At 42.8% G+C, this 11,340-nt stretch overlaps 1 protein-coding gene across 1 annotated transcript; it reads left to right on the top strand.

Moving 5' to 3' along the window:
* Positions 1–7,162: 7,162 nt before the first annotated feature.
* On the top strand, positions 7,163–10,816 carry LOC134755067 (uncharacterized protein K02A2.6-like). The gene has a single exon (XM_063691547.1). The coding sequence runs from the start codon at positions 7,163–7,165 to the stop codon at positions 10,814–10,816; it is 3,654 nt and encodes a 1,217-aa protein (XP_063547617.1).
* The last annotated feature ends 524 nt before the right edge of the window (positions 10,817–11,340 follow it).

Genomic DNA, 11,340 nt, shown 5'->3' with positions numbered 1-11,340 from the left:
TCTTCTTAAAATATGTCCATCCATCCACCCCCGGCTGGGTGCACACGCGACGGAATTCCTCACAAACATCTCTCACTCTCACAGATTTCCATTTAATATGTCTATGCTAAACATGGTACAATAAAACATGGTGTTTACCTGTACCGTACTACCTGTTTAGTTATTTTATTTATTTAATTTTTCTAAAAGTCTAGTGGTAGTGGCTCCACATCAAGGCCTGTTCACTCCCTTGGAAAGATGTAACCCCTAGGCCCCAGGGGCCTAGGGGACCCCCATTCTCACAAGAGCTTTTTTCAACGCGCGTTAAAAAAGCGTTTGAATGACACAAATGGATAACCATGTATGTGTTCACACGAGAGCGGTTTTTTATCGAGCACTGTTCGATTTTCGGCGTTGAGCGTTGACTGTTAATTGAAATGAGCGTACGGAACTCCGTGTATCTGTTCTCACAAGCGTTAAAAAAGCGCCAGCGCTGCTGTGAGTTAGGCCCCTTTCTCACGAGAGCTTTTGCAACGCGCGTTAAAAAAGCGTTTGAATGACACAAATAGATAACCATGTATGTGTTTACACGAGGGCGGTTTTTTGAGCGGTTTTTAAGCGCGGCGCTTTTTTATCGAGCACTGTTCTATTTTCGGCGTTGAGCATTGACCGTTAATTGAATTGAGCATACGGAACTCCGTGTAACTGTTCTCACAAGCGTTAAAAAAGCGCCGGCGCTGCTGTCAGTTAGCTGTCAAGTGTCAATCTTTGGTGTCAATCATCATGGCTGTGCCGAATTCGTAATAAATAACTATGTGGGAGCTCGATCCCGAATTGTTAATTCTAGAAGTCTAGTCTCGACCATTAACTCTATGTTAAATCTTTACCGGAATACGCAAATATAGTACATAAAAACCGGCCAAGTGCGAGTCGGACGCGCGCACGAAGGGTTCCGTACCATTACGGAAAAAAACAGCAAAAAAATCACGTTTGTTGTATGGAAGCCCCATTTAATTATTTATATTATTCTGTTTTTAGTATTTGTTGTTATTGTCGCGACAGTCGATCCGATCGAGTCAAGTCGAATCGGTTCGACAGTGTCGCGAAGTTTAAATAAGATATTGTCTATGGTCTAACATTTCGATGAGACAAAAGTTTGCATATTTGGGTAATAACGGCCATTCTCTCATTAGAAGAAGAAGAAGATAGATATAATACAGTTTGATCTGATATAATAAGTGTTATCAAGTGTTATTATCAAGAAGCCAAGAAAGGCGACGCGCAGAGTCGGTGACCACATGGGCTGGTTTACCTGAAAGCTAAGTGTTTACTGCTTTGTACCTATTGTCTTATACTATTGTACAATTATCTTGATTTATAATTTAAAGGCCATCTTACTGGTTGCCACGCGGCAATCCGTGGATCCAGTAAGTTTGTACCTATGAGTTCACGATGAAGGTCGTGGAAGTTCTTTGGAGCCCATCTTAGGTAAGGCGGACTAGGTAATTTATAGATTATGTAGGAGAGAGGTGGCTTCGGCTGCTGGCGTCTCCTTTATCAATATGTAAGAGTGACCACAGTGGTGGCCGGCTCTAGGAGTTCTGTGGCCTTGGCTGCTAGGTTCTCCTTTATCCTGTGCAGGAGTGCAGAGATGACTACGGTCGCTTGGTATTCCTTTATCAGCACGTATTATGCATGTACTGAGTACACCCTTTGCGAAGGGCGGCTACATTGGTAGCCGATATAACCTACATCCGGCCGGGTAAGATGGTTCTCATATATGTTATAGTAACTAATAGATATCATTTGACACTTATTTATGATTGATGGAAGATGCCATCATCCTTAGAAACATATAGACATAAAAGATAGAGGTTTAAACTCTCATACTTAGTGGTAGACACTTAGTGATGCGTCATTTCATATAAACCCTTTTAACCACAGATGGTGCATAAGGCAGATGAGCGAAGCAGATTATAAAGACTACAACTGGACTGTGAGGTAGGGCTAACCACTCCTATCAACCCTCACATACAATACCATTTATTCCTATTGTCGCGGCGTTCTGGACTATTATGGTAGTCTTGTATATTTGCTTGTCTATAGTGTTCATTATGAGAGCGTCGCGACAGTTATAGCGGCAACACGGTTCATGAGATACAGCCTGGTGACAGACAGACAGACGGACGGACAGACGGACAGCGGCGTCTAAGTAATAGGGTCCCGTTTTTACCCTTTGGGTACGGAACCCTAAAAATGGAGCGTGTTTTTATTACTACACGTCCACAAGGCAGGGAGTACGAGTCACAAGTGATTTTGGATTTTTAAGCGTTCATATGACCACAAATATTAGAAACGGTAAAAAAGCGCCAACGTCGGGTTTTAACGCGACGCTTTTTAAGCTCTCGTACGAATGGGGCCTTATATTTGCGCATGGTGCTTTGGCATGGCTTTGGGTGGGCTTTGGCCTCCTAGAAAAAGTTGCCAGTAATAAAAATAAAAACATTTTGCTACAGTAACATTGCTCCACAGGGTGACACTCAGAATAATGGGTGACAGTTCAGTATAGTATGAACCATGTATGAACATGTATGAACCATGGAGACTAAATAAAGGAGCCAAATCTCTATGTATGAAAAGTGTCCATCAAAAAACAGTAATTAGGCGGCCCCACCATACACCGAAATACTACCAAAAACAACCTACGTAATTTGGTCGGGTTATTTGTTGCCTTAAGTGCACCTTATATGAGTATGAACTATCTATTATAGTTTTCGTGAGAATGTCAAAAAACCACAAAAAACCACCAACGTTACTTAGGAATGGTGTCAATGTTGATACCATAAATGAATTCAGCACCCCCGATTTACACGAAAACGATCCCAAACCCGGCCTAGCATCTTCACCGATGTAGATAATCAAGATAAAAATGAGAGCCCTAAATAAACCTTGAAGAGCGGATATCTCAAAAACTATACAAGATATCGAAAAACTTGACTGAATAAAACTTGTAACAAATTAAATCTTTTTATTTTGTATAAGTGGCCAAGTCGCTCAGACGCATAGTTTCCGATATATAATCGAAAAACCGAAAAATGGAACCTTCAAACCCCCCTCCCCCCCAGCACCAGGGTTATGGCCGGGGACTTTTGATATGTTCATCTCCTATCTAGTCCAAACAAAGTGTTCCTTGCATTTCCCTCTATACCTTTTTTTGGGCATTTATTTCCTGGCCTAATAACCATCTGCGAGAATATTACGGTATTTTTTGCGGTTCTTGAATTGTATTGATTTTTTGTTCCTGCTGCATACATTTTTTTTCGAAAAAAACAATGCTGGGCAAAACCTATTTCAATGTAAAAAATATTGAAAATAACAACTTTGGTTTCTATGTCAATGCGAGCCGAATTTCAACCCACTGTTATTATCCAGGAAGCAAAAGGTGTAAAATAATGAGGAAACATAAATATTATAAATTGTAACGAGTTTATTTCATAATTCTTCACTGTTTTTAAGGATACTTGGTCAATATTGTTTTTAAACATACACATTATTAAACTGGAGGAATGGCTGTACTTACAGTTTGGTTACAATCAGATCTGATTGTAAGCAAAGTATGTACCAGTCTGTGCAGAATGAGAAGACCCGTGAAATGTATGGGATCTAGTACATTCCACGAATTCTCTACTCGCACAAACTGTGACACTTGTACATTTTGATCTTGTAATAACAGCCTGCCATTACAGCTTTAGGCAACAGAATTCTGGTTCTTAATCACAAACATTCACTATTATTCTGATTAGGTTCTGTGGCCATGAAGACCATTTCTAGGGTTCCGTACTTCAAGAGGAAAAAACGGAACCACTGTCCACTTTGCTGTCCGTCTGTCTGTCTGTCTGTCAAGTTGCTTTATATCGGGAACGCGTGTAGACATTGAGTTGAAATTAAAACCTCAAGTGTACCGTTGCTTCAAGCTGCAAAATAATCTAACTTCCTGACCTAGAACTATGAAATTTGGCAAGTTATATCATCTGACACTACAAGTACAGGGAAAAATCGTAAAACCGTAAAGTAAAAAATAAATATAAGGTTCTCAAATCACAGCAAGGAAGTCTCATATTCCTGCATTCGTTGTAAAAACGTACCTAATCATTTGTTGTTTATCGTTTAGGTAATCGACAAAAGGTTACAAAATACAAATTAAATTTAGGAAGATAGTTATTTATGGAGCTATGGAGCGCAGCATATTAGGTGTAAAATTAAGAGATCGAGTCCGAAACACCACGCTACGCTCTAAGACTCAAATAATAGACGTAGCTCGGAAAGCGGCCAAGTTAAAAATGGGACTGGGCTGGTCATGTCTGCCGAATGCCGGATGACTTGTGGGCCAAGTTAACCACAGAGTGGGAGCCCCACGAGTCTAACCGGGGATCCGGCAGACCTCGTCGGCGATGGCGGGATAACATGGACTCCTTCTTGACAGGCTGGCCGGATATAGCATTAAACAGAGACGAGTGGAAAAAGAGGGGGGAGGCCTTTGCCCAGCAGTGGGACACAGTGGGCTCTGAATAATAATAATAGTTATTTAACTTAATCCAAGTCCATGGCGGCAACATATACTTGCCATCATGCTTAAATCAAAAACGCAACTCTACAATCTGGGGACACGGCAGTGCCCCCGCCGAGACGAGCAAAGCGAACCGCAAGGGCACTACCTACCTTTTCTCGAAGCGCTTCTTCGTTTTTTTGAACCTTCATAACTTTTGGGTTTCGATTATAAGTACCAGATAAACAACATTTTCGGAATATGATATCAATAGTGGGTCTGGGGGCACGGGCGATGTCAATAGTGGACTTATTAAGCATAAAAAATTTCAATTACATGACTCTTATAAGTACTTTAGACCTTACACCTCTCTCTTAGTGAAAATTTGTGGCTTGGCCGTTTCGGTACTACAAGAACTATCGTATAATAAAAAATAATGAATAGTAAATCAGTTTTTCACCTTACGCCCATGTGACGGTAGCGAAACGGCCAAGCCACATAATTTGATTAAGGTGTAAAGTTTGTGAAGTTAGGGCTTGTAGAGTTGTAGATTTAGAAGCTTGGCTCTACAAGAGATCAGTGGGGCTAAGATGGACGGCTGTCTATCATTTGTCAGTGTCACGCTTTAACAAGTACGTAAGTGCGAAAGTGACGCATGATATGACAAGTAACAAAAACGCGACCATGATACTGGTGCTGATAACTTTTTGACCGTGCGAATCTTATGGTTTCGTCTTGGCAACATTTTACATGATTTATAATCCCAAAACCTCCCTGGCAACGACAATGTACTTGTAATTTTTTAGCCACCCTTTATAGACCCGTACGGCGCAATCTACTGAGGGTTAGAATATTTGAACAACTTCATACGTGTGAGCTCGCTCAATAATATAAGTCATATTTGACGCCATCTAACGACAATTTATGAAACTAGACTTTAAAATTGATATTTCCGTACCCAAAGGCATCCCAAAGGGTAAAACGGGATCCTATTACTTAGACTCCGCTGTCTGTCCATCTGTCACCAGGCTGTATCTCATCAACCGTGATAGCTAGACAGTTGAAATGAAGCGCTGGTGGCCTAGCGGTAAGAGCGTGCGACTTGCAATCTGGAGGTCGCCGGTTCAAACCCCGGCACGTACTAATGAGTTTTTCGGAACTTATGTACGAATAAATAAAATAACATTTGATATTTACCAGTCGCTTTTCGAGTTGATGAAGGAAAACATCGTGAGGAAACCGAACTAATCCAAATAAGGCCCAGTTTTCCCTCTGGGTTGGAAGGTCAGATGGCAGTCGCTTTTGTAAAAAACTAGTGCCTACGCCAATTCTGGGGTTTAGTTGTCAAGCGGACCCCAGGCTCCCAAGAGCCGTGGCAAAGTGCCCGGACCACGCGAGCAACAGAAATGGCTAAGCAGGCCAGGTGCTCAAATTCCGGGGGGCGCCTTGGTGGAGTGAAGTGTACTCGATCCCATGGCGCTCTCGCAAACGGCAAAGAGGGTGAAACGCCGGAGTGGGTTTAGTGGGTAGGGCCAAGTTCTCCCTCCCCTCTCGCCAGATGAGAGGAGACAGGAGCGGCGAGTCCCACACACCCCCCCATCAATGGCCTTCCCGCGGCCGGGGGGACGGTGCGTAAATGCAGGCCAGGTGCTCAAAACGATCTGCACACAATCTTACACTCCTAAAAATAAACTTATGTTTAAAACATTTTGAGATCTTCACCTCTTAGTTACTTCTTCTCATGCTGACTGTATCAATGGTGTTAGTTTGTGTCTGATGTTTTTGAATATGACAATTTTTTTGAATATTTAACCAAATTTAATTTTTATTTTCAGGGTAAATTTAGGAATGGGTCGATGAAATTAAAAAACTACTTTACAAATAATTCTTATGTATTAACATTATAGAGGCTTACATTATTAGTAAATTATGTTGGAACACCTGCATCTGTAACAAAAACAAAGATTTTATTAACAAAAACAATTGGTAGCCATTGGAACCCCATATATTATTATGTATGCTGGGTAGTTTCTGATATAGAGTTCTAATGAACTGAACGCAACACTGCTAATTACCCGCTAGCAAGCGTGGCTCACTCCGCGATTTCGTCGCGTCGCTACAAGTACATGCGGCCCACACCAATTTTGGTGTCTAGCCATAGTAGCTGCCGCGCACCGCTACGCGGTTGCGCCACCTAGCGCTCATATCTGTCGTAATAGCCGTGTTTTGTTAGAGAGTGAACCTTCTGTACCTAGCACTAGTAGTACTATTATTTATTCTTTGCCGCTAGGTGGGTTCATTATGTATAGGAAATGGGGCACTTAAAAGTCTACTCCATAGCACACAGATGCTGTGACCGAAATTTATTAGAAGAATCATCATCATTATCATCAATTTCTGATACTGGATTGCTGAGCCCCCAATCTTTAAATAAATAAATTTATACAACATTCTTACACAGATTGGAGGAGGAGGTTTGTGTTATGGGTACTGTTATGTATTTAGATGGGTACTTGCAGGATTGAAATGTAATGACAGCTGAAGGTAGTTTGGAAATAAATGAGTTTTGCTACTGACCTCAATGGCGTTGTATCTTTTATTGGCGACTACAGTAAATTAATGTAATTTGTGCGCAAAATGAACAGTAACCTTTCTAATGTGGTGCTTCTTGGACAATTTAACCCAAAAACTGACAAGTGGTGTGATTATAAGGAACAATTACTATGTGCATTGGACGTGGCGGGCGTGGCGCAGGACCCGACTCGGGCGCGCTCGTTGTTTCTGTCCCAGTGTGGCAAGGACACTTATTCACTCATTGCATCACTTCTGGTCCCGCAAAGGCCAACTAGTGCTTTATTTGAGGACATTATCAGTGTTTTGGATACGTTTTTTGAGCCAGAAGTAAATGAAATTTTACAAGCGGGGAAGTTTCATAAACGCGTACAACTACAACAAGAGAGCGTGCAAGAGTTTATCGGCGCGATAAGTTTGCTCGGTGCTAAATGTAACTTTGCCGATCTTAAACGACAGTTGAGAGATAGACTAGTACTTGGGGTGCGCGACGAGCGCCTGCGCCGCGAATTGTTGAAGACCAAGGACCTCACGTATACGGGGGCCGTTCAATATTGTCTTAACTACCAGGCGACGTTCCCAGACTTGTACCCTGAAGTGCGTGCTAGTACATCTAAGCAAACTCCACATAACGAAAGTGACCAGATGGAAATTGATAAAATACAATCAGTGAATTGCAAACATTGTGCCCGAGTTCATAAACCGAATGAACGGTGCCCTTTCAGTAAGGCTCAGTGTTATTATTGCAAGCGACATGGACATATTGCTTCGGCCTGCAATAAGAAACAAGGTAAGGTCCATGTGACCGAAGACAAGTGTTCATGCGACTCCAACTCGGACCAGGAAGACATGATGAATGGAATCTATGTCTGCGCTGAAGATTACTGTGAACCGATTACAGCTAATGTGGATATTGATGGTGCCAAATTATTAATGGAAATAGATTCTGGAGCTTCGAGATCGATAATATCTGAGGAGACATTTAAAAAGTTGTGGTTTAACCCACCCCCGTTAAATACCACAAATGTGAAACTAGTTACGTGGAGCCGTGCCCCTTTAAAAGTCTTAGGGTTGGTACACGTACGAGTGGTTTTAGGCGACAAAGAAGCTCAGTGTGAACTGTTGGTGGTCGCCGGCCGTGGACCAAGCTTGCTCGGTAGGAACTGGTTTAAGAAGTTGGGGCTGCAAGTGGACGGCGTGGGCTGGTCAGAAGAGGAAGTAGCTGAATGGAAGAATAAATATCCAGATTTGTTTATGGAGGGTTTGGGAGTGTACACGGGACCACCAGTGTCGCTGCATGTGCGACCTGGGACTGCGCCACGATTCATGAAAGCGCGCCCTGTACCATTCCCACTAAAACAACAAGTGGAGGATGAGCTGCGTCAAATGATTAAGGATGGCGTATTAACACCAATCAAATATTCCAAGTGGGCTACTCCCTTAAGAATTGTTAAGAAAGATAACGGATCTTTGCGTATCTGTGGAGACTATCGTTCTACGGTTAACGCATCAATAGATGTTGACACATACCCGCTTCCTACATCAACAGAAGCATTCGTGAAGCTTAGCGGGGGAAGCATATTTAGCAAATTGGACTTGAAGCAGGCGTACACCCAACTCAAGGTTGACGATGATACCGCGACGCTGCTAACACTAAATACACCCATCGGACTAATGAAGGTGAATCGTTTGGCTTACGGGGTGAGCGCTGCGCCTGGCATCTTCCAGAGGCTCATGTCTACCACCCTGGCAGACATGGAAGGAGTCGCGTGTCTTCTAGACGACGTAGCTGTCACAGGGAGAAATATGGAAGAGCATAACCAGAGGTTGAACGCAGTACTGGAAAAACTGCAAGGTCTGGGTTTTCGATTAAATGTTAATAAATGCGTCTTTGCTTCACGTAGTATCACCTTTTTGGGCCATATGCTGGATGCTGAAGGGCTACATCCGACTCCGGAGAAAATAGAAGAAATTCAGGGTAAACCAGCGCCCACAAACAAAGAGACATTAAGAGCATTTTTGGGATTATACACGTACTACGAGAAATTCTTACCTGACAAAGCAACATTACTTGAACCATTATACCGGTTGCTGGAAGCGAAATCATCGTGGACTTGGGGTGATAAGGAACAAGCTGCGTTTAATAAAGCTAAGAATCTTTTATCGTCGGATTGTACATTAGTTGGATATGACCTAAATAAAGATTTGTTACTGGTTTGTGACTCGTCAGATTATGGGTTGGGAGCCGTGTTGGTTCACATCATGGAAGATGGATCCGAACGTCCGGTGATGATGGCGTCGCGGACATTACAACCACACGAGAGACGCTACGGGCAAATCGACAAAGAAGCACTCGCGATAATGTTCGGGCTAACTAAGTATCACCAATTTCTGGCCGGACGGAAATTTTGCATCATCACCGACCATAAACCCTTAGTTGGTCTGTTCAACCCGGAGAAACCAATTCCTGACCAAATATCGCCTAGAATGTTACGGTGGTCGCTAAAACTTAACGGATACAGTTATTCTATCCAATATCGACCAGGTAAATTGATTGGAAATGCGGACGCTTTAAGCAGGTGGACAAAACCGGAGACGTCTTCTGTGAACCCAAATATAGACTGCCTGGGCGAGGTACTTTTGCTAGAAGAGCAACCACTGGGATGGAACCTGGATGTGAAAGCTATTGCTGAAGAAACCAAGAAAGATCAGATGCTACAGAAGGTGTTGTTTAACGTACTCCATGGGTGGCCGCACTCCAATACAGATCCTGAAATGCAACCATATTGGATCCGCAGAGATGCTCTTTCACATAATAAAGATTGTTTATTGTGGTGTAACAGAGTTATCATACCAACTTCGCTTCACCAAAAGGTACTTAAGTTGCTACATGCTCCACATGCTGGGATTGTACAGACAAAAGCATACGCTAGAGGGTACCTTTGGTGGGCCGGCATGGATAAGGAAATCGAGAAGGTGGTGGCTGAGTGCGAGGACTGCCAGTCTGTGAGGAACAACCCACCTAAAGATCCGCAAATATGGGTAATGCCTGACAAACCTTGGAGTCGAGTCCATATCGATTTTGCTGGTCCCTTCCAGGGAAAAACCTTCTTGCTATTAATCGATTCTTACAGCAAGTGGATAGAGGCAGAAATTGTTCCATCTATGAGCTCGGATTCCATAATTACAATTTTAAGACGCATTTTCGCCTCACAAGGCTTGCCGGACGTTTTGGTGTCTGACAACGGCAGGACATTTACGTCTGAAGACTTCAATGTATTTTTGAGGAGGAACCATATCAGACACATATTTACTCCGCCCTACCACCCAGCTTCGAATGGGCAAATAGAACGGGCTGTACAGACATTTAAAAATAATTTGAAGAAAATGGCAGCTACAAACATGCCTTGGAGTGAAAAACTGGCCAAAGCTTTATACGCTTTGCGGACCGTCCCTAACAGCTCTACCAATAAAACACCGGCGGAAATGCTTAACGGACGAAAATATAGAACAGCCATATCTAGTTTACACCCAGAGAGCACGCCGAGCCGTGCCGAACAACAGCTGGAACAGGCAGCACAGCGGCCGTGTGCGCGCGCCTTCCGTTTGCATCAACCTGTGCTCGTGCGAATGTACACGCCAGGAACTAAGTGGGCAAAAGGCGAGGTTGAGACTATAGAGGGACTCAGTACTTATGTGGTAAGAACGGAAGATGGTTAGCTGCATCGTCGCCATGCTGATCAAATTATAGCTCGAGCACTGAGACAGCCGATTGAAGCTCCTACTTGTGACCAACAACCGCTTGAATTTGGGTCTCAGTCTTCAACTGAAGAAGATCCTCCTATTGAAATACCACCGCCAGAGTTATGGCCCGACATCATAGGAATTCCTAATGACTATTAATTGTGTAACGATTTTATAATGATCACTATGTTGATTTAGACTTGTTGATTATGGTGGAAAGGTATGTTATGTATTTAGATGGGTACTTGCAGGATTGAAATGTAATGACAGCTGAAGGTAGTTTGGAAATAAATGAGTTTTGCTACTGACCTCAATGGCGTTGTATCTTTTAGGTACTTCAGACAAATATAAATACATAGAAAATACCCATGACTCAGGAACAAATATCTGTGCTCATAACACAAATAAATGCCCTTACCGGGATTCGAACCCAGGACCATCGGCTTCACAGGCAGGGTCACTACCCACTAGGCCAGACCGGTCATCAAATTTTCATACTG

This window comes from Cydia strobilella, chromosome Z (assembly GCF_947568885.1).
Source record: "Cydia strobilella chromosome Z, ilCydStro3.1, whole genome shotgun sequence".
In the NCBI taxonomy this organism is placed as follows: domain Eukaryota; kingdom Metazoa; phylum Arthropoda; class Insecta; order Lepidoptera; family Tortricidae; genus Cydia; species Cydia strobilella.
The sequence above is the reverse complement of the archived record's forward strand: the minus strand, read 5'-3'. Positions and strand labels throughout refer to the sequence as shown.